At 45.9% G+C, this 23,451-nt stretch overlaps 1 protein-coding gene across 2 annotated transcripts in view; it reads right to left on the bottom strand.

The window, feature by feature from the left end:
- Nucleotides 1-21,918, bottom strand: part of dennd1b (DENN/MADD domain containing 1B) — a 92,766-nt gene extending 70,848 nt beyond the window's left edge. The window contains exons 1-3 of one of the 2 annotated variants that reach the window (XM_026147432.1): nucleotides 21,553-21,918; nucleotides 21,003-21,067; nucleotides 1,806-1,849 (exon numbers count right to left, since the gene is read on the bottom strand). In XM_026147432.1, the coding sequence (XP_026003217.1) occupies nucleotides 1,806-1,849; nucleotides 21,003-21,067; nucleotides 21,553-21,569 (126 nt within the window). In that variant the 5' untranslated portion in view covers nucleotides 21,570-21,918. The remainder of the gene's footprint in view (nucleotides 1-1,805; nucleotides 1,850-21,002; nucleotides 21,068-21,552) is intronic. The other variant, XM_026147433.1, reaches the window with a different exon arrangement.
- Between the last annotated feature and the right edge of the window lie 1,533 nt (nucleotides 21,919-23,451).

Below are 23,451 nucleotides of genomic sequence, written 5' to 3'. Positions count from 1 at the left end.
GTGTAATTTCTTGCTCGCTCTCCCATTCCCTCACTGCCTTTACCTCGTACTCTGATAGCACGCTCTGGTTCTTGTGGGGCAGGCAGACATCGCCTGAAGCATCTTTCTACAACTCAGTTTATTTCTCAAAGTGGATCAGAGAGGCAGGAGAGCTGTTTAAACTCACTAGCTATGCTGCTGTGTTGAAGTCTATCGTAACCTTCGCCACATATTGGAGTCTATCAGCTACACGTCTGTTTATTCCCTCCTCTCAGCTGACAGGCTGCCCAAAGTCATCCGTCCAGCCATCCGGCTCCAGGATCTGCTCTGTGGTTGCTTTTAGCACCGAACACAATGTACAGCCCGTCCTGTCTTCTCTCTCTCAGCCTCCGCTCGCCGATGATGGGCACACGCACGTTGTTAAAGGCTGCGTTACTGTTTTGATCAAGTTGGGTTTAATAGAGAAAACACGACACCCCGCTGGGCTGCTGTGTTTTTCTGAGGGTAAAGAGACTTTTAAATGAAACGATATTTAATCCAGAGTTCACAATTTCCCCGTGAGAAGCTGAGAAAAGCTGTGACTAGCATTAGGAAGGTTTTCAGGAGCCCCCCCACACAGAAGCTGGTCATAGACATTATTAACACAATTCATCATATGGAACTGATTACCCTCTCACTGCGGCTACAGAAGGAGAAAGGAGAGAGACTTTGGGAACGATGGGATCGTTATACGTCAAGAGACTAGAAACGGATACCTCTGTGATGCAGAGGGACAGCTGCGAATCTGTTTGAATGGAACATGCACCTGTGTAATATGTAATATGTGTAAGTAAAACAAGGCGTTGTGTATTCTGGAATATGTGAACATATGTGAATGTGTTGGTTTCCCTTGCCCTCTTTAGTTCTGTAAGTAAATTAAGATGAAAATCAATAAAGAGAAAGTATTTTTTTAAAAAGGAAGGTTTTCAGGTCACGTTCACTCCCTCATTGGTTCTTATTTGAACCAATGAGGGAGTGATGAGGCTCGGGGACCGAAGGCGTCCCATGAGAGAGCGCGGCACTGCATTTTAACCAAAAACAACGTGTATTTAATGTGAACCTGTGGTTAATGTCTGCCATATAGCACTGGTGCATCCTTAGAGCAAACCCAGGATTGAGCGGCTGGACGTTTGGGCAGACTCAGACTTCAAACGGTTAAAGTTTGCAGCCCGTTCGAACCTGTGATCACCTGACTGCTTAACTTCATCGCACAAATGGTTTCCCCACGTTCTCTGCTTTGGTGAGAAACTCCATTAAAGTGAAGAAAAATAAATAAAGTCGGAGTATGATTTGGAATTTAAGTCGCACAAACTGGTAACAGACACCAACCCTCCGAGTGATTTGTATCAGAACGCTGAGCCAAAGAGCACAAAACAGATGTTTTATTTTTATTTCCGATTTCGAATGAACAATAAATGGAAACAAAAGGCAAACAGGAGGACAACGAGACACAGAGAGGAAAACAGAGGTGCGCATTCCTGTCACGGTTGCATGATAATTACTGATTCGTCAGTTATTGAAGACCTGCTCACTGCTTTTCATTACCAACAACAGACGTGCAGTGAGACGGAGAGTAGGAGGGGAGAGAGAGAAGGAACGGCGGAGGTGGTGGTGGTAGGTTTTGGGGAAGGTTACCACAGGATGGCAGGGTGAGTGAGGGCATTAGGAAAAGGAAGGAAGGGAGATGTGAGAAGAGGAGGTGGTAGAGGTTGTCTGTAACATTGAACCAGGGGAAGATTTGGGGGGAGAGACAGACAGAGGAATGAAAAAGCAGAATGTGTTCCAACCTGGTCTGTGTGGTCCTGGGGGAAGCTCCACAGCACGGTTGGATCTAGAGGTAATTGACAGACAGCATTAATCAGCGGGTGAGAAACACACCGTCTTTGCTAGCTGCCTCAGAACACATACATATTAATGAGAGGGGTGGGGGCAAGGGTGGCTGCTGTGAGTCTGTGCACGCACGCACACATGCATACTCGCGCACACACACACACACACTCGCGCATGCACAGAGTGAGCAGCGCACAGTGAAAGACAAGACACAGAGTGTCTCGGCTGCATGCGCTGTAAATATGCAAATCTATACTCTCGTTGTAGATATGAGTTTATATTACGCACCAAATCATGCACGTTTAAGCCGCAGTAACACGCACCCCAGTTTATTTGCTTAATTATTGCTACATTGATTCAAGCCTGGTGTTGCTGAGGAGATGTAAATCTTACACTAAAAGGTTTATTATTATTATTATTATTGTTGTTGTTATTATTCTGCAGCAGCGCTACATGAAACCCAGCACACTGCGATATCCATTTGTAGTAAACAACTTAAACAACACTGATGCTGACAGATTAGCCAAGGTGATTAACTGGTTTTGAATAAAGGAAATGAAATATGTGTGATACCCGTTTTATCAGCCAGTGATAAGAATACAGGAAGTAAGGCGTGTTCGGCGTAGAGAGCGCTTCTATGAAACACTCTGTGGTGCACTTCTGGCTTCTGATCAGACAAAATTCAACGTCTGGTGTTTTATGAGGAAAGCCTCAACATATCGCATCCTCGCTGCGCCAGATACAACCTGGTAAGTTAATAACAGACACGACAGACCAGCCAACAGTACTGCGATCATCCAGCAGTCGTATGTATTTAGCAAAGACAGAGCACAGAAACCATTTCCAGAATATCTGGATAGTGAATAAGGGCGTGTTTGGCACACGTGATAAAGAACCGCGTAATCGGCGCCTCGGCCGACGGTTGCCTCAGCGCGACCCACGAGCGTCCAAACTACACACGCTAGTTTCTCTCAGGCTTAATGCTTTGTGTTTGAAATGAAGCGATCACCCAGCCACAGCCAGAACACAGGGGTCTGTGGTAAACATGGCTTCCACAGCTCCAAGGTCACCCCGTGACCCTGGCAAGAACAGCGAGGGTTTGCACAGACAAGCTCACACATGCCAAGTTCACTGTCACGGCCGCAGAAAAAGGCCCACGGGCTCATAAACACCCCCCCGCCTCTATGTAAACAAAGCAGAACGATGAAAAAGTTCATGTGAAAGCAGCAAACCTCTCCAGAGTTCACCCGGTCTGAAACGCGAGGACGACTGAGCCCTCTAACAGAAAGCTGAATGCACTCGATGGACCTCGAGCCTAAAAATAATGCAGAGAAGAGAAGACGGCTGCTCGGACGAAGACGCTATGCAACACCACGAGTAGCTTTGTGGCTAACGCACCGGGCTGTCCGCGAGAGACAGGGGGACACAAAGGACCCACGGATGACGGGACGCAGCACAATCAATGATGGCTTACATAATCCTGTTGGATCATTTCATGGGCCCCATCCTGAAAAGACTGACAGAAAAAAAAGAGCTCCAAGCTCTACGACCCCCCATCGCCCCGACAGTTCGGCCTATTTTATGCTTATTTACTGGGTGAGAGGATGGGAACTGCTGCTGGTGAACGATGCAGGACAGAGGAACCAGACGGCTTGTTCTGTACACCACCTCAAGTATTGCTGAGGAGATATTCCAACCTATTCACCGTGCATGAAAACGGCCCCAATAACCTTTAAATCGGCCCCTTCGATCCAGGAAAAGTCCCTGCGTGCCTACCTGACATGTTCATTTTGAGTTTGGAGTCATGCCTCGAGCAGAGAGAGAGCGACTACACGCAAAGAAGACTTTTCTGGTGCAGCAGGAAGAACTTCTGAACATTACCAAACACCCTCCTTTATCATTCATGTGTCCTTCTCGTCTTTGCTCCAGGTGTTTCTTCTTTCGCCTCCATTCATTTTCTCCATCCCAGCGATTTCAGCTCTATTGCTGCTCCTTCCACACTCACCTCATTTCTCCCCCCTCATCCCACCCTCCCCAGTTCTGCACCCCCTTCTTTATTTTTCTCACCGTCTTGCAATCACATACCCCTCCCCTTCAGAACGTCCAGGGCGTGTAGTGGACGCAAGAGGGGGCCCGAAGGGGGTTAAGGCTGAAAGTTGAAGGTTACAGAGGTGAAGAGGACCCCCGCTGCTCCTCCAGGGGACACAAATGTCACTATGACAGATCCTGCACTGGTTTATCCTCCCTCCCCTCCTGCACACGTGCACACACAGTGAGAGCTCCGTGATACGTCTCATTCTGAAAAACACCTGAACTCTGCAAAGACCGCTCCAATTCATTTTCCTCTGAGAACGACGTGCAGAATGTTACTAGTTCAAACAACCTGTCGTATTGTTTATGACGTGATTTGCACGTGCACTCTCCTCTGTGGGTTTAGACTCTGGCTCCAGTATGATGTGGACGTCATACTTACATGTTTTCTGTTGCTAACAAGGACATAAACCACTTCCTGTGTCCAGCAGACAAGGCTAGCAGCAAGCTGGAGATACAGTGTGTGTGTATATGCATGTGCACATAGAATAATTAAAGGTAAAGGTGCTTATAGGGCACCTTTCTAGTCAATTTGACCAGTCAAATCAGTTTCTACTACAAGTCTTATTCATCACACACACACACAGCGTTTTTGTCCAACATCCAAATAGACACACTCACACCCTGATGGATGGATCTCTTAGTATCTTGCCCCAGCATACTTTAGCAGGCGGGCGCGTGAAGGGCTACGAACTTCTGACTGGTAGACGACCCCCACTCTCCCGTATCCCAAATGATGGGACACTCGTGCATTTGAACTGGAAAAACTTCAGCGCCGTGGTCGAGGATACCTCTGAAACGTCCGTAAAACCAAGCTACTGCTTCCTGCTGTTTGCTTAGACATCCATCACGCACGGGTCTTTGGGCCCACGTGCATAACAGACTGATCTGATAGACATACACCTCTCCCATGTCAATCAAACTACAGCTGACAGATTCTATACAGAGCTGTTGCAGCCCAGATTAAAACAGGACATTTTAGCTAGAGTGACGAGGTGAAAACAACCTAGAGCATATTTCACCCCGGTGGGGTGTAAACAGATTCAGTGGGTGAGAATTGAATTGAAATCACCTATCGAGGGTTAGATTCCTCCATTCGCACCTGAGAAAATTGATGTGGGCAAACGTGGCGATGAGTGAGGGCTGACCACTGGTCTGTTTGCAAAGCGTGTGCGTGCCCTGTGTGCAAATGTGTACCGTGTGAGTAGATGCGTGTTTACAGATAGACAGCGAGCTCAGGAGTGAATATTTACAGTACACTAGCTTGTCCATTGATCCCTGAGGGCTTTGAGCATGGCTGAACTCCAACAGTCACAATGGGGGCAACAAGCCGGCAGCCCCTGAGCCGTGACACAGATACTGGTGAGATGAGGGCGGTGCTGGTGGATCAAAAATCAGTGTTTTGGCAATTTCTGAGACATCTGCCTTTGAAAGTCAGTGGAAAAATGGATTAATGGGGAAAGGGTGCTGGGGCGGCGTGCAGGGCGGTGGAGGAGAGTGGAGGAGGGAAGAGGTGGGTGCGTGGCCTAAAGGCCGTCCGCAGATGAAGCAATTTGCTCGTCACCCTTCGCTTTGCAGCTGACGGTTGGTCACTAGTGAACACGCCAGGCTCTGGTAACCATATTGAAATTTCCCACCTCGACATAAGTCAGTGAGCAGTCACCTCGATCCCTCACCCAACAGCTGATGAAGTTTAGTCCTAACCCACCAACTTTGCTGCTAAGGGCAGGATTTCACAGTTGCCACATTGCTGCTAGTGTTCACCAGCAGAACGATGTGGTTAAACAAAAATAGACCCGCAAGCAACAACGAGGAGGCCGAGAATTTCTGCAGGGCACGAAATCTAAACCGGACCCGTGAAAGCTTGCGAAGGCAGTCGACGTATCAGGTTTGGTGCCCTCGCGTCCTTTTTAGAAAGTTCACCATGAAATTTGGTGGATTGTAACTGACAAATCGTTTGGATTGTTAAAAAAGAACAAGAATCTGATTACATCTGTGAGGATTTATTTCGGTGCAGATTCCATAATGTTTATACAGTTTTTACAGCTTCTGAATGCAACATAAATATGGTCAACATGACGAGTTGTTGTCATCCTTGGATTTTGCAAGATACAACAGGAAAAACAAGTACTGAACACCTCACCAGTTTTCCAGGTGAATCTACTTCTAAAGGTGCTGTTGACATGAAATTCTCACCAGAGAACGACCAATCCAGTCCACACATGCACAGAAATTATGTGTAATAATGAGAAACGAGACGGGGAGAAGTATTGAACACATGAAGAACGGGAGAAGCATAAAGGCAGGACGGTCACGACACCATGTGACATCTATCAGTAATTAGAGTCCTGCCACTTGGTGCAAATTAATATCAGCGGGTTCATTTACAGCTGATGGCAAATAAAATGTGTCATACAAGAAACATCTCATGATGGTTAAAACCAGTGAGCTCTCTCATCCGGCACTGGTTACAGAAGGATTTTCCCAGTGAGCAGTGTTGTGTAATCTGAAAGGACAAAGAGCATCATTTCACCGTAAAGAGTTGTCCAAGACTCAACCACCGAGGCCTGTGCGCACACTCACCACACAAGACTCCACTGCAGGAGACAAAGCACGTTGAGACGTGTTTGCTTACGACAATAAGCCAAGCCTGTGAAGTACTGGGAGAACGTCATCACCTGAGACCAAAACTGAACTCTCCGGGTGCCGTAACACACACCACGTTTGGAGGTCAAAACACCAACAGGGTTGGAGGTGGGAACATCAGGATGTGGGGCTGTTTTTTAGCACATGGCACCGACACGCTTCACATAACTGATGGAAGGATGAATAGAAAAACATGTACCAAGACATTCTTGATAAAAATCTGCTGCGAGGGTGACGTTTGAGCACGAGGGCGATCCCAAACACACGGCCAAGGAATCTCAACTGGATTCAGAGAAAGCAAATAAAGCTACTGGATGACCCAATTCAAACCTATGTAAGAACTAAAGGTCAAAGTTCATTGAAGACGCCCATGAAACCTTTATGTGGAAGGCTGGGCCAAAATCACACCTGAGTTTCTGCACACAGGAGGCGTCTCGGAGCATAGGAGGAGCATTAAAGCATGTTCAACACTGTTTTCTCTTTGTAATTTCTCATCATTGCACAAACCTTAACTTATGGACATCTATGACATTTAGACATTTGCACGTCTGGATTGGACGGTTTGTTACCAACATCTGATGAGAATTTTATGTCAACGGGGCCTTTAGAAATCGATTTACTTGGAAAAATGGTGAAGTGTTCAACACGTATTTTACCTGGTGTATGTCAAACACTAACAAAATGCCAATAAAGACAAAACACATTTCTGCAGCCGTCCATCAAATGAATTATTAGTTTGGACAACCTCAGGAACAGGCGACGCGTCCGATACATAAACTCGTTTCTTCCCGTTTCACCGCCGATTTGATTTGAGAGTAAAAATCTGAATCTAGACCAAAGTTTTTTCAGTTTTGGTAAAGATATGAGATCAGCACAGTTCGACTGACTGGTTTTGGTCACTGGTGGAAGAACGTAGGAGACAAACCAATAAACATGACGTGGTAACGCTACTTTCCTCCGATATCTTTAAGTCTTTGTATAAATTTCTATCCGATACTTCTGGCACATTCAAGTAAGCAAAAAAAAGAAAAACGCTGGCATGTTCGACTTGGCATAAATCTACTGCTTCTTGGGATTTTCAAGTAGGCTAAAAAGAAGCTGTTGGCAGAGGATGTCATCCCTAACGCTGCTGGTTGGAAGAAAAAGTTGGCTCGTTACAGCAGCGTGTCAGAAACCTCTCGCTGCCCAGTGCAGCGTGGCAACTCGCTCGACTTCAAGTCATTTTGTCACCAAACTAAAAACAGGAAAATCCAACTCGCACGATGCTAAATAAAAACGAGTCTTTTCAAACTATTCGAAGAACCCCGACGACGATCGCGGTTTACGACTGCGCTGCAGAGGCGTGTGCGCGTTGTTCTATAGGATCGCCTCAACAACAGCAACCTGAATGCGCGGCTTTAAAACCGTTTTCAGCAAAAAAAAAACCCTAAATCCAGTGTGAATACACATTTAGATGAAAGCCCCTATTTTATAATTCTCTATACTATGTGAATCAAACACAGACTCGCAGCCCTCGTGGCCATCCACTGTTCTAAAGGCATAAGAAATGCACTTTTTTCACCTTATTCCACGAACGACTGTGTGTTGCGAGTGAATAGGGGGCCTGTTTGTTAAGAGAGGCCAAATCCCATATGGTGAACAGCAGCTCCTCTGGTGAGAAGAGAATCTGCGAAAGCCACCGGCAGCCCCTCTCCTCCATCCGAGCTCCAGAGATGAAGGGATGCAGCGCCTGCCTCTCCTTGTTCCTCCTTTCTCCCACTCCCTTTGCCTCCCTTTCTTGGCCAGGGGTTAAACTGCTGCACTCTAACCTCCTTGGCAATGATTTCATTCATTTCAGTTTCTCTCACTCACTCTCATCTCTGAGAGATTTATTTCACAGTGTGCAGTGGATTAGGCCCCCCTCGTATGCCCCTGGACAAAAGCATTGTTTTAGCGCCGGCCCGTTCGCTGTAACTGGAGGAAGCCGCCGCTACCCGGCGTCCACAATATGGCCATTGTGGACACGGGGCTAGAGGGACCCTGCCTCCGAGGCCGTCTAGACTTTGAGCCTGGGCCGAGTGGAGAAACGGGGAGAAAATCCCATCAGGCAGTGGAGTGAAAGTTAACTAAGGTAACCTGCTGTGAACCTGATGAAGATGTCAAGCCAACATATGGCAAAAAATGTCTATTGTCAGAACGGGGAGCTTTCTTCCCTCTGAGGGAGGGTACGGTAGGAGGAGACGAAGGGCGGCTAAAGAAAACCGGGGATGGGAAGGGGCTATGCAACCTAAAGAAAGGAATAACTGCGGTGGTCATCGTTTTACTTCTGGATCAGTAGTCTTTTTCTGGCCGGGAGGAGGCCCAACCCCTCCGCGCGCAATTAAAGGCGTAAGCAGATTAACTGGCATCTTTCAAAGGCCAGCAGAAAGAAAAACACTCGCAGGCGCTTTAAACTGTTTTTCCCTTTTTGCCCATCCAGGCTTACATTTCATGCCGATTTAGCGAGCGGAGGTTCGGATAGAGAAACTTCTTAAACTATGATATGGTTCTTAGGTGTTCTAACACCGATTGGTCACACCGTGTTGGTACACGATTAAATTAAAACCTGACGCCGCAACACAAAACACCATATAATCGCTCCGCTGCGTGGCACCGTTGATCTAGATTGGCTCCATAAATAGGTCTTGATGATATTTAATTCCAATGCTTCAAATCTGAATAAACAAAAGGAGAAAAGAAGAAAAAAACCCTCTAAGGTAGAGCCTGCTTTACCAGCCAAAAAGCCCAACTGGCAGGCTTCACATGCGAGAGATGTTGGCCTCGGGGATTTCGAAGCCATCTCTACAGCTACATCTGAAGAAGATAAACAACAGTCTCAGCTGGAAGGAGAAGAAAGAAAGCGCTGCATGGAGATGATGTGACCCTATTAATGCCACATTAGTTGTTCTGTCTTTCCAGCTATGAGAGGAAAATGCTTCAGTGGGATGTGCAGAGAGAGAGAGCGAGGGAGAGAAGTGAAAGCGATACTGTCTCCAGGCTAGTTGGGATGCAACCCAATTTCACAGCTTCACGAATGAGTGGCACAGCATATGGATGCAACCTTTGTGACAGCCTCTGTGTATCACCACGTATCAGCGTTGATATTCCCAGTCAGATTCCATACTGGTCCAACATTATGTCAAACGCTGGCTCCGCATGACTGCATCTTCAGCGCAACACCAGCATGTTTGTCGGGAGGAGGCGGGTGTTAGCCTCCTAAGCTAAGAAGAAAAAAACAAACTGGCGTCTCCCAGGACAGACTCTAAACCTCCTGCTCGACGTGCACAACAATGAAACCGATGATGGCAATAAAAATCCCTAAAATCTGAGATATAACCTGGAATCCAAGTTATGACCTAGATTTGTCTCTGTGATACTGAAGCAGACGACAGAGTTTTGATTACAGCAGCACAAGTTTAAGGTGAGGATCTCGCCGCCTGGCTGCCGGCTGATTGGTTGGAAAAACCCAACATATCTGCACATAGTCACGGATTTCCTTCCATATGGTCCAACCATCTGCCTCAGTCAACAGCATCTATAAAAGCAATGTAAACGAACAACTCTATTATTAGGCTAATATGCATAAAAACAAGAGCACACCGAGGTGCAACTTTGGTCATTTTTTCCTCTTTTATTCCACAAATCTTGTTGAAACTGCCGGAAAACGTTTGTAAAAGACACTTTGTTGCAAAGCAGAATTTGCTGGGTCACGTGACCGATAACGTATACGGTTTAGGAAAAGCTGCTGCTCGGGGTCATTGTCAGACAGTCGGATACTTGGGAGAGAGTTCCTTTTCTTTTCTCTGAGGTGGCGGCAACAGCATCAGAGGAAACGCTGTGCAGAACAGCAGCTCCTTGAGATGCGGAGGGGATCGATCTCTGTTAATGTCATATGGCACAGCACCCAGAGGCAGCCGCGTGGTACTGATGACAGTGTAAAGCCTTGCCTTTGGCGGCTACATGCTCGGTGCTGCCGAGCTGTGATTTGAAGTTCACATGTAAAGGCTGGCAGACAGACAGCTCTCAGTCAGGCAGTCAGGCAGTCTTTCCACAGGGATGACAATATAGCTGTTAAAAGCATACGATAGCTCCTAATCTCCAACACATTCACGGGGATCTCGGTGCTCTGCAGGACTGATGGACAAAGTACTGACAGAAACACACACACACACTTCTCAGAAATGTAATTGGCTTCTGCAGAAAAGTGCGCACCACGTTTTGCAGAACAACAACTTATAAGGGGAACACACCTCGTCCTGCAGAACGCCATCTCTAAAAATAAAGGTAAATAACAGCTTGCATTACCTTTGCTGCAATAAAACATTTTCAATCACACATCACCGTGTAAGCATCCTGTTATTTAAGAAAAAAAATCATCTTACTCACTTAATCATTCTTCAAATATTTTCTCTGAGCAAACAGAACAATGAGTCAGCAAAACTTCCTCCAGAACAAACTCGCACCAAAGCCCAACATTTATCAATAGGCTTCATATCAAAGTAAAACCACTGTGTCGATACGAAAACAAAGGCCCAGTGGCTAAATGATGATTTGCAATGATAAATGGTCTCAGACATCCACACTGACCTATATTTTCTGTCCTGAAAAAATAGGCCAGAACCCAAATTAAGGGCCAGCAGGGGCGACTCCATGGATGTAAACGCCATCGTCTTCAGAGTAATTGTGGGGTGTTAGGCAACATCGGAGCAGCCTTGGGTGGAGAGACGTAGCCTGAGGGCAAAGCTGCTGGCATGTAAATAGTGAGAATAGAAGCTGAGATGACAGCACAGACAGTTTTATTTGGCATTAGACACCAAATTAAGGTCTAAAGGACAACAGCCTGGATGTCAGGATACCAGTGCTCACATCACGTCAGTAAGTAGGCTGATTTCCTTAATTGCCGGGGGAAACATTTCTGTCTTTTACATCACTTTACGTGGCTCTATGTGGCATCAGCCCAGTGAGATTTCACCTTTTGCAAATTTGTGGTCGTTTCCACAGTTTTCCTGTCTTTTTTTTGTTTTCTTGTTTTTTTTTCCTCTGAGAAGCAGAGAGCGGTCGGCTTTTTTGTTTTTAAATCAAAGACATTCACATGTACACCTCACACAAAGTGGTGTATCGTTTAACACGGTTGGTAACCATGTTACTCGCCTCGTTCCCGCTGCACACGATACAGGAAGCGGGCCAATTCATGCAGTCATGAAACGTGATTCAACCCCTAATCCTTTTAAAACCCCGTCACCGCCGTGCTCTACATGACAGGCGCAAAAGTCCACGTATTTCCCAGCACAACTTTTTTCCTTGATGAAGTCTAATTTGCAGACCAGGTCAGATTCAAACTCTCTGCAACACTGAAACAGGGTCTGTGCTGATCCTGTTCATCGGTGGGCTAAAGTAGGCCACGCTGGTATTACACGCATACAGACCAGCCAATCATTATTCTTTCAGTCTGAATAATTGGTTGTGTGTGTGTGTGTGCGCGTGTGTGTGTGTGTGTGTGTGTGTGTGTGTGTGTGTGTGTGTGTGTGCGTGCGTGCGTGCGTGCGCATGTTTGTACCATCTGCTGCTCTGCACATACACACTCCTGCCCATCAGCTGAGTTTAGCAGCAGGAAACAAGCCACCAACACTTCTTAAGCTGCAAGTGGAGGTAATGTCATGAAACTCTTCTGCTTTCATCAAATTCATTTTAAATTATTGATCCATCCCTGCTTTCTCCCACTTTTCTTCTCCCCTCCTGTGGAAGGGGAGAAAGTCTAAAAATAGCCGGTGAGTGTCGGTGCCTAGAAGTCTTTCCATGTTCTCCCAGTCTGGCAGCGTGAGTGAATTCAGACGAGCCTCCTGCAGCTCCCACAGCCGCTGCGTCTCATCTCATGCACAGCCTCGCACATCCGTACCGATGTGCATACGCATGCACGGCCGTACGTGCGCGGGGCACACGCTATACATTTAAAACACGTACCTGCTATCACGCAGTCTCTCACACACACACAGAACTGTTTGCCCTCAGAGCTCGAGTGCTGTGTCAGTCCGTCGGAGAGCTCAGCGAGCAACCCCCCCAAAGATTCCCACCTCTCCGTTTATAAACCACCGCCATCAGCATAATTCTTCCTCACATACCTGCCTGCCACACCCTGTCTCAGTTTGCCCCAGTTCTTCACACTTTAGCCAAAAAGACTCTATTTTAAAGAAACAGCAGTTAAGATGATGCATGGATCGGTGCCACAGCATCACCGTCAGTCCGGTGAAAACAAGAGACGACAGAAAGAAAAGGACTGAAACTTTTTAATGACCGCAAAAGCAACAGTGTGATCTCACTGAAAGCTGAGAACAACTCCTTTACAACACGTGGGCTTGAGTGAATGAGCAGAGAATAACCACAGTTTGGCCTCCACACGAGGAGGCCTCAGCGTCCTGCTGCCACACCAGCAACATCGGATTAACAAAAGCACACCAAAGGGGTTATTTTTTTCTTTTTGAAGATAATGTTCAGTTTTCCTCCCATAAAACCTGAAGTGTAATATTCATAGGTCACGATCACAGCCAAAACCACTTACCCCCACCAAACACAGATACTTCTGCTTTGGCAATCCATTGGTGTTGTGACCTGGGGAGCAATTATGGGAAAAATTCAAAAAGAGCTGGAAGCAGGGCATGACATCGCGGCTGAGCGACAAACGACTCCAGAGCAAAGCAGCGGAGCGCCGACCAAAACTGTGCAGCCTCTGTTGACATCTATAACCAGAAATCTAAATGCAAACGAGTTTTACCGACACGTTGCAGCTCACTGTGTATCAGTGTTGTTGTGGAGACCTGGGATAAAAACCACGAAGACATCCTTTCATATCCAAACTGCTTATTCTTAGTTTTTGTTGCTACATACGCCTCTATTCCATCCAGCTTAATGACGATGCTGTAAAACAGATAAACACTCGTGCACCTGTTACTGCTGCTAATATAATAAAGAACAGGGTGCATCACAACCAGCACCAACTTCAACCTGAACAGCTCGATAAAGTCCGGACAGCAGGAAGTCGAGGGACTCGCGCCATGCAAAACTGGGGTTTAGTGTCATACCTGAGCATACGTGCAGGGCCAGGGATCGAACGACTAACCCTGTGATTAGCGGACAACACGCATTAACACCCGAGCCGCTGCCAGCAGGAAACGGATAAAAGATAACAAAGAGTTTGAATATTCTGTGTAAAAAGAGCCAATTTACCAAAGTCATGAGGGTGAGACGAGAGAGAAAGGGAGAAAGGCTGAGAGATAAACAAAGTGTGAGACCCTAGGGTCCTCTCAGGAGTGCGAGTGGAGGAGTGTGGGCTCTCTAATGATCAATCAACACCCTGCTTGCTGCCATGGCATCTGTTAGTACTCCAATGGCCTCCCGTCTGAGTGTGAGCCCGCTGCAAACTCGACACACAGCTGGTATCCAATCAAACTTCACAACTCGCAGAGCCCGGGTCAAGGAGCAATTCTGACATTTTGTCGAATGTCAGTGTTCAACCTTTTCTAAAAGTTCGACCACACGGGAGTTTGGCTCTGTGAATATCGAAGGGTGGAAATGGGAAGGAGTGAAAGGCAAAGGAACGAAATGAACGTTATAGCGCTGCTCGAGGGCGCTGCAGCGCAGAGAGAGGCGGACCGATGACTAACAGGGGACGCTGTGAGACCTTCGCATCTCAGCGAAAAAGTTCCCAGTATGTAGAATAAAACTAACTTTTTATAATTGGACAAAGTAAAGTCATCAGGCTGCACGCTACACCTTACTTTCTTAAAAACCCTCCCAGAGTCCTCCTGCAGCAGATTTTAACACTGGCAGGAAGCTATGCCGAACACTGAAACCTGTCACTTATCTCAGACAAAAGGAGACACTTGCTCAAAGGTATACAACTGACAGGCACAAACACGGCATGGAAACAAGATCACAAAAAGTGCTTTCATCCATCCTCCAAGGGCAGAGGATCTCATGCTTCACACATTGCTCAAGACGTCAGTCTATCGGCAGGTTTTTGGGAAACAGTCGCGAATATTCATTCATAAATTCACTGACAATTTGGAGGCCGCAGTTTTTGAACTGTGGAAACAGTGCAGACAGAAAATAGGTTGTAGTTTATCGAACAGAGTAAACAGGACCGCGTTTCAAAATAAAAGACCTCCGTGCATCGTTCAATCTTTCCTCTGTTTCATTTTAAACAGTAAATCGTTCCCTTAATTGCAGCATGAATGTTGCTGTAAAACTGATATGCTGATCTATTAAGTTTATTGCTTTGTTAGTGGGAACAATCTGGCTGGAGGGAGCGGGCGAGGACAGGTAGCATCTGTCCCCACCTACTGCCTTGGCAGCATTAGCGTCATCTGCTAGCTTTGGCAGCATCTTGGAAGCACATCAATATGGCTTTATGTAGCCAGGGCCGCTAGTAGCTAGCATGCCAGTCACGCTCTTAGGCAACGCCTGCTCACAGCCTGAGCATCCACAGAGCAGCGAGCCAACAGAGCTAAGCGGAACTGAGCTGAGGCTGAACAGGGAGGCCAGGTCTCCGTGGACCAGGACCAGTATCTGTCATCTATCCACACATCCAAGCGTTGAGCCAAGTCCTGCGAACACTGCCATCATTGTCAGCTTTCTGTCTCCTTTTGCTAAACAGCGCTTCTGTTGGGGAATGCTGAGGCTCTTTAGATTTACTGATGCATTTGTGAAGGAGACTGACAGTTGAAGCATCTTTGATTTTTTAAGATAATTTCACTCGTAGGGCAGTGGACTACCCCGACGAACTACTGCAAACAGGCAAATAAAGGAAAAGAAAAACAAGCCCACCCTCGGGATTAATAACTGGGAGCCAGTCCAACAGGACACACTGGAAACACTGGCAGAGTTAATTATTCTAAATGACATGCTTTAAGCGCCACACTTACAAATTAGCGCCATTCTTCTTCTTTACACGCAGACGTGATGTAAATTGCAGTGAGTCAGACTTTAGGGCGCAGGAGAGGTCAGGTATCGATAGCAACAAAGCCTGTGACGTTCACGGCGACTAAATGGCTGCGCTGGCCGAGCATCACAGATCCTTGTAGTTATAACTGATCTCTGTGAGCACAACAGAGGCATGAGCCCAGCGCACATCTAGACTGGTCTGCTGCCAGCTGAACAACAAAGTGACAAAATGTATTGACCCGCGTTGCCTTTGCATTATCTTTCACGATGCTTAGGCACGCCAATTTTAGGCAGCTTCCTGAATCATATTTCCAGCTTAATACCCGATCAATCATCAGAGACTTGCTAAACAACAAAGTGTATGTCACAGAAAGGACATTTGCCATTTTTAAGCACAAAAATGGGAGATTAATTAGCTTTTTTAAAACTGCAGTTTATCAAACTGTCTTCTTGCTCTTTATTTATTTAGCAGAAAGCTACACAACATTCAAACAATTAAAAATAACAAATGGGCCTACACTACACCCCCTTCCTTGAAGGGACACTTTTTAATCCCACATTGGCAACCACAGGTAGGCATGGGAGGCTTTACGCATAATAGCTAATGAAACATTGTTTGTGTGGAGCCTACAAGCCCAACAACAGGCACGATCAAACAGTATGTGCAGTATTTTTGGCCTTTCTGAGTCAATATGTTAGGTTTGGATTCATTCAATTCAGTTTTATTTTTCCCAAAACAAATCACAACAACAGTCGCCATAAGGCGCTTTATATTATAAGGTAGACCCTACAATAATACATACAGAGAAAACCCAACAATCATATGAGCCCCTATGAGCAGCACTTTGGCGACAGTGGGAAGGAAAAACTCCCTTTTAACAGGAAGAAACCTCCGGCAGAACCAGGCTCAGGGAGGGGCGGGGCCATCTGCCATCTTTGAGATTAAGCTGTGTGGGAGGTCTCACATACTGGTAGCAAACAAGGCAAGTTGACTATTAAGTAAAGATGTCACTAGAACTTATGCTCAGGGCATCAAAAACTCTAAAAATGCAACGACACTTGTTCTTCTTTGGTATCATAAACAGCATAAGCACAGAGGCAGAGCGAGTGGCGTAAAACTACAAGTGTTGTAGTCCGTCCTTACATGCAGACAGAGAACCACAAGAACAGGAAAAACTACAAGCAGCACAACATAAACTACAGCTGAGGAAGTCCAAGGGGTGATGATCAATTTGCAAAAGGTAATATGCAACTAACACTACTGTGCTTTGAAATACAGCCAATCTAGCAGCGCTCATAACACACCTGCATTAATATCGGTTCAATGAATTCACCCCATGAGTCACCTCAACCAATCACAGCAGATGGCCCCGCCCCTCCCTGAGCCTTGAATTAATTTAATTGAGAGTCTGTTCATTTCACAGTAATAACATCTAAAGTATTATTCTTCTAATGTCAGGTCACCATATTTATTTCTGAGAAAGCTGGCGCCGCTGTTGTGAAACCAGCTTTTGTTCCATCGGCTGAAATGTTTGCAATGACAACGTTAACGCTTATGCTAACACAGCGTAACAGTGCGACATTAGCCGGCTACATGGCAACCATCCTAACATCTCATCAACATAACATGAAGTCAACACTTTAAATAAATGATCTGCCAGCATGTCAGTGTTTTACAATGTGCTTTTACTTTAGGAGCTTATATTTAAGTACACAGGATGATCATTTTGTTTTGGTATTGAATGGGTAAGTATGTTGTACTGGTACTGGACCCAAGCTTCTGGTATCGTGACATCCCTGCTATTAACTATAGATTACCAATACTTTAATTCTGGTGTATTGATCAAACCCACTTTATGGAAACAGGGGTCTGAATCTCGGTGTGCTTCAAACAGACGTTAAGTGTTAAACATGACAGCTACACACAAGTCAAACGTAATTACTGGCTTTCACTAAAGCAATACATGCACTAGTAAGAACACTGTTGTTCCTAAATAAGCCCGTCCACAGCATTAATGTTCAAGAAACGAAGAGCCCGCACCACAAAAATGTGCTTACAGATGACAGATGATGTCCGAGTACTTCCCCCTGAAATGCCAAACCTGCTATTATTGTTCCTGTAACGATCTCCGACCCGTGTTGTTGAAACTGCAATAGACTGATCTTTCAAAACTTAAAAGGAATAACAACAGGAAGGAAGTGAAAGTCATTATTAGCAGTCACAGAAGGGAAGCATCTGACAGACGAGACTTTGTTAGATGGACTCAGTCAGATGCTGGCGAGTCAGAGTTAATGACCAGCTGACCTAATCTGGTATCATTTGGTTCGGGTTCTCTTGGAGGGAACACTTAAACAAATCCTAATTCATGCTTACAGTGAATAAACCCCACAAATGACCACATAAACCAGAAGCAGCACACGGCTTCAGTGAACTGGTTAATGGAAAAGTTGCAGGTTGGTTACTTAGGTTTGTCCCATTAACACAATTCATTAAGGTTTAACCCTTTATGTGCACTGCACTGCTGATTCAGACAAAGGTTTTCTAAGTCGATGCCTTTGAGCCATCAAAGCTGTTACAGTGCTGGTTACTTATATTCAGAACTAACGACGTCACACAGATCTCAAATGTCAGCCTTTGTGTCGGGCAAAAATAATTAGCTGCCAACTAATAAATGTTTATTCTGCACAAATGTACACTGAGGAAAGTCATCATGAGACAACTAAAGACAGGTTAAGCTTTTCTTTAAGCGTGTGGGTGTTGGCTTTTTGCACAGTGCTGACTGCAGGAGGTGTGAAACACAGTTAACACAGGAAGTTTGAGGGTCGACACACTGACCAACTATCAAAAGGTCTGAGCTAATTTTACCTGCACTTTGAAACATGACCGAAAGCAACAAAAGGATGCTGCTTTTAACACTGCAGGGGTAACGCTGCCGCACATGGATCTGGTTTCAACCTGCAGGACCAGGATGTGGTGAAAAGTGGCACAACAGTGATGCAGCATCAGCAAAACTCACACAGGCTCTTTGCTCACTCAAAGGAGACTCCTCCTCAGTCGCCTGAAAGCATTTGAGTTGAAACCAAACTGCTGGAAGAGGGCGTGCACACAACAAGTGAAATCCAGCCAAAAAATCCGTCTAAAATTAAACTTGTATTCCCTAAACTGTGGAGGAGATGTGAGAACAGCACAAGGAAACTTAAACCCTCCTCCACTTCTGCAAACGCTCGCACGTTCTACATCATGTTGCTATGACAATTTAATTATAGTCTATCATGACTGCATTTTTGTTTATGTGTCTATGTGAGGCAGTTGGAAGATTATGTGTGAATGTGAAGTGGCACTCTTTGGCAAAGTACCTAATACTCGGTTGCAGGGAAAACAGCTCTAGCTTGTGGCGAGCGAGCATGTTGGTTTCACAGCGCGGCCAGAGCCCGTTTGTTGTGAGTCACAGCATTAACTCATTCAGCTCCAGAGGAAGGAGAATCGCATATGTCAGGGCTTCTCGCATGAATACATATAGAATAGTGACGCGCCGGTAAAACAATAGACCGCTCTGACAGCTGTAACCTTTGCGAAGTGTTTTGTTTCACGCTCGCTTCACCGAAAGCCAAGTCAAAGAAAGGGAAATTGGTGAGAATCAGAGGAGAAATGACTCATTCCTCATACGGTCGTCTGAAACTGCTTCTTTTAAAAAGAAACATAAAACCACCGCAAACACGAGTCCCGCCTGGCAGACAGGACACATTAACGTCACGGCGACTCCTCCAACGGGGGCCGTTCTCATGTCGTACCAGACCTCAGCACAGTATCTACGTCTCATCGAAGCCGCGGCGTGCACACGCAGCTCCGTGGCTCCACTCCAGAGAGCAGGGGATCCGGATATGAGTCCAACCCCAGATCATGTGGAGAGGAAGTCGGTTATTACAGAGCGTGCTAGTGGTTTATGAGTTTGGTTTTAAAATCCAATATGAGAATTTGATCCAAGGGCAACTTTCGGTCTGCTCTGGTCAGCTCGGCGGCTGCACACATGAACCATCCAATAGCACCTCTTTCAAGTCAGCACCGAGCAGCAGACCAAGACAGCTGGCCTAACATGTAGCTACAATACGCTTAAGTGATAGCCGACTTATGAGCAACACTGGATATGGATGTGAAGCACGGGTTACTCGATTTCCCATATTCAGAAAAAGGTAGAAACCGATGTTGTTCTTCAGCGGCTGCAGTCGTTTCCCAGGATAGTCCCACTACAGGAATGTCTGACCGCTGCAGAGGGCCGAACAGTTAATGCAGCCTGCTGACCCAAGCACCATCTTTCTCCAAACAATCCTCGCGGGGTCACGGTTGCCAGAAAAATGTCTACATTGGTGAACTCGTGCTCAGGCAAATCTGTCAAATAAATGAAGACTGTACGACGCTAACAGTACGATATTACAGCTGCTAACAGCTACTCCCAGTTTCACTTTTACAGCCAAACCGGGTCATGACCTCCTCTCGTCCTTAGGATCTTGACAGACTAAACTCTGAATCACATAAAACCAAAACCATAATGAGCACCCTCATTGTTCGAGTCTGGACTCATGCAGGAGTGAAGTCCTGTGGTGCCTGCTGTTGCTCCAGTGTATTTACAAACTACCCCATCACACACGCCGTCCTTTCTGCGTTACAATTACTGGTGTTACAAACTGAGAAAAAACGTCTATATCAGAAAGCACAAGATGACTTTGTCACATGTCGGTGAAATGACCATGAATTCTCATTTTCCAGCTAAGGTCGTCTCTTTGCACGAGCCCACACACTTTCTCTAATTTCTTGTTCCATCATCCCACAGTATCTGTTACTTCACAAGAGTCTGCACATTTGACTCTCGCAAGAGGCCTTAGGGTCAGCACGAGACGCAGGGATCCAACGATTAGCAGACAGGACTGGAACAGTTTAAAGGCTACAGAGTCAGAAAAAAGGAATCTGCAAGTGAAAGAAGACTATTGAGGAAGACCCTAAAAGCAAACTTTCACTTCCATTTATGTACTTAGTGACAGAGCTGGGGGAAACTGCACTCAGATAAAATGCAGTATACCTGAGCTTCATTGGAGCAGTACACATGTGCATCCTGCATGCGTTTATTAAGTTAGGAAATCAAAAGGCATACTCGTCCTCTCAGTTGCTGGAAACCAAAACTGCTTCTTTCTTACAGAAATGAGCCAGAGATTCACGGGCATTTTGGTACAGACACGTGTTAAAACTGAATGGTTTAAGGTCAGAAGTTGTCCACGAAATGCCACGTCAGGCTTTCATTAACTGAGCAGAAAGGGAACAAATAAGTAAGCAGTTCATTTATGTTGTTAAACAGGAAATTAACAGGCTGATAATTTGATCACAGCTCTATGAATCACGCACAACATTAAAGTTTTATAAATAAGTTGTGCGCACACAGGCTGAAAGTTATAAATGGAAGATCACCTACCCTCATTTTCAGATGTTGGACACGCCACCTGTACAACCAGATCAAATGTTCTTTCTGGATTCTCCCTGAAAAGAATGAAACAGTGTTTACTGAGAGCTGAGGGGGAATAAAAGCAGGTGTTACATCCACAAGCTCGGGCACAAAGTGCGCACAGCCGCTGGGTCGCATTCCAGTGCACAGGTATGCAGGTGTACCCACTTGTGCCATCGGAGCTTTGGATTGAAAGAAAGACGGGCTCTTTGATCTCTAACGTTATCGAGCTCAGGTCACGGGACACGGCTCGTTCACGGCACCGAGCGACCGGTGTCCGTCTGCTCGGCTAGCGGAGCTGCTAATTGGTGGTCAGCTAGCAGACACGCCGACAGACTGACCCAAATGCGGAGCAGCCAGCTGGCCTCGCTGTTAAAGCCACTGCTGGAGATGATGGCTCAAATTACGCCAGACATTCCTTCGCATTTACGCACGCAGCTCCCGTTTAGCGTTATTCAAGCACGCGTTAGCCTTTAGCATAGAAGCGACAGCAGAGAGGACAAACACTCGGAGCTCTTACTTTATCCTGCTGTCCATGGTCTAGTTACAACATCGCGACAGCTCCGTGCTGTCGGGGGGCTTTGCTCTGAGGGCTGTCCGACAGTATTTCCACCTCGTCCTTCTTTCAGCCTCAGCCCGTCTCTGCTTCGCGTTTATCGGACACTGTTCGGAAGGTGCCGCGTCCGCATGCCTGGAGGTGCGATATCGTGGCAGTCGGTGCCGTCTTTCCTGCCGCTTATGTGGCCTAAATCCACGATTCAGCGCCTCCGCGGCTATTTCCCACAACAAACACCATCCAGGAAGTGCTGTCAAAGATTTGGTGACGTCAGCGCGTCCGACGAGCACCTTGGCTGCTGCAGTGAGCGGCTGCTGCTCGTCTGCCCGCCGGCGGCTCCCTGCACTTACGCTGAGTAACAAGCGCGATGCGCACAGCAGGCCTGAGCCGTGTGATTCACGGTTTTGGTATTTTTTTCATTATTGTTATTATTTTTAAACGGCTTTCCCCACGAGACTGTGTTATTAGTTCAATATCTATGGCAGCAGTAGCTTCAGTGCGGCCCTGGGAGCCGCTGAGGGGGCTAAAAGTAGGAAAACAACTGATTTTGTCCAACAAACACGGATATAAGCTACAAATAGTCTTTGTTTTATTTCTAACTAAATGAGCGTAAAGATTTTTAAAAAGTCTTCAGTACCTTAAGATAATGAAAACAGTGAAATAGTCCAAGTTAAACACACACATGGTTGATAAGTGTAAGGCTGAGAGAATAAAAAAGTCTGTTTTTAAACTGACCTCAGGTCAGCGGGCAGCTTACTTCAAGAACAGGACCACAGTACCTGAAAGTACCCTCAGCACGGAGGTCTGACTCTGAGAACAGTCCAAATCTGCACCTGATGACCTGAGATGACTCATTGGGTTATAAACAGTGAGCAGGTCAGAGATGTGCTGCGGGGCCAGACTATCGAGAGCTTTGTGAATTAGGAATTCTAATTCATAAATTCTGTGTTGAACTGGGAGCCAGTGGAGTGCGTTCAGTACTCGGATAATATGTTAATATTTCCACTTTTGTTTAAGTCAAGTCAAGTCAAGTCAACTTTATTTGTCAATTCTGCCACATGTACAGGACATACACAGAATAGAAATTGCGTTACTCTCAAACCCTAGTGATTAGAAAAATGCAAATAAAATAATTAAAAAGTAAAAATTTAAATAAAGGACTCAAATGGAGCGTTAACATAGTCAAACCTGCTCGATGTGAATGCACGAGCCAGTTTCTCTGAATCAATTTGAGATAAGAAGAGACAGAGATATATTTCCTCAGAGAGGAAATACATCTGTCTTGTTTCTGTTCAAGAAAACTTTCTAGATCTCCAACAGTGAATGTCATCAGTGCTTATTAGTTTGTGAACAAGGGTTAGATCATCAGAGGGAAGCAGCAAGTGCAACGTGGTGGAATACATTATGATTCGTTACGACAGAACTGAGCAGGAACGTGTAACAGTTAAAGAGTAATGGACCAAGAACGGATCCCTGTGGAACCCCTGACTGAATTGTTATTTGTGCATATCTAAAGCTACTAACTGAAGTAGTAGCTGCAGGTGTTTTGGTTCTCGAAATGTGCGCTGCTTGTTGCTGAGCTGGGACTATTCAGCATATTTATTATATTTGCAGACAAGAGTGACTTAAACCAAAACGACTCACCCAAAACCACAAAAGCCAAAACAATCGGCTGAAAAATGCAGAAACAGTCAGGAGAGCTGAGAAGACAAATCTCTGTGGGTTTGTTACATATGATAAACCTGTTTCACATCATGCATACAGTGACTGGATGCATTGTTACTGTATTATTATTACACCGTGCACTGATAAACTGTGTGCTGCATGCTGTGTTCATAACACCGGAAATGCTGTATCTTAGTC

This window comes from Astatotilapia calliptera, chromosome 17, assembly GCF_900246225.1.
Source record: "Astatotilapia calliptera chromosome 17, fAstCal1.2, whole genome shotgun sequence".
NCBI classification, from domain to species: Eukaryota; Metazoa; Chordata; class Actinopteri; order Cichliformes; family Cichlidae; genus Astatotilapia; species Astatotilapia calliptera.
This window is presented reverse-complemented; position numbering and strand designations above follow the sequence as displayed.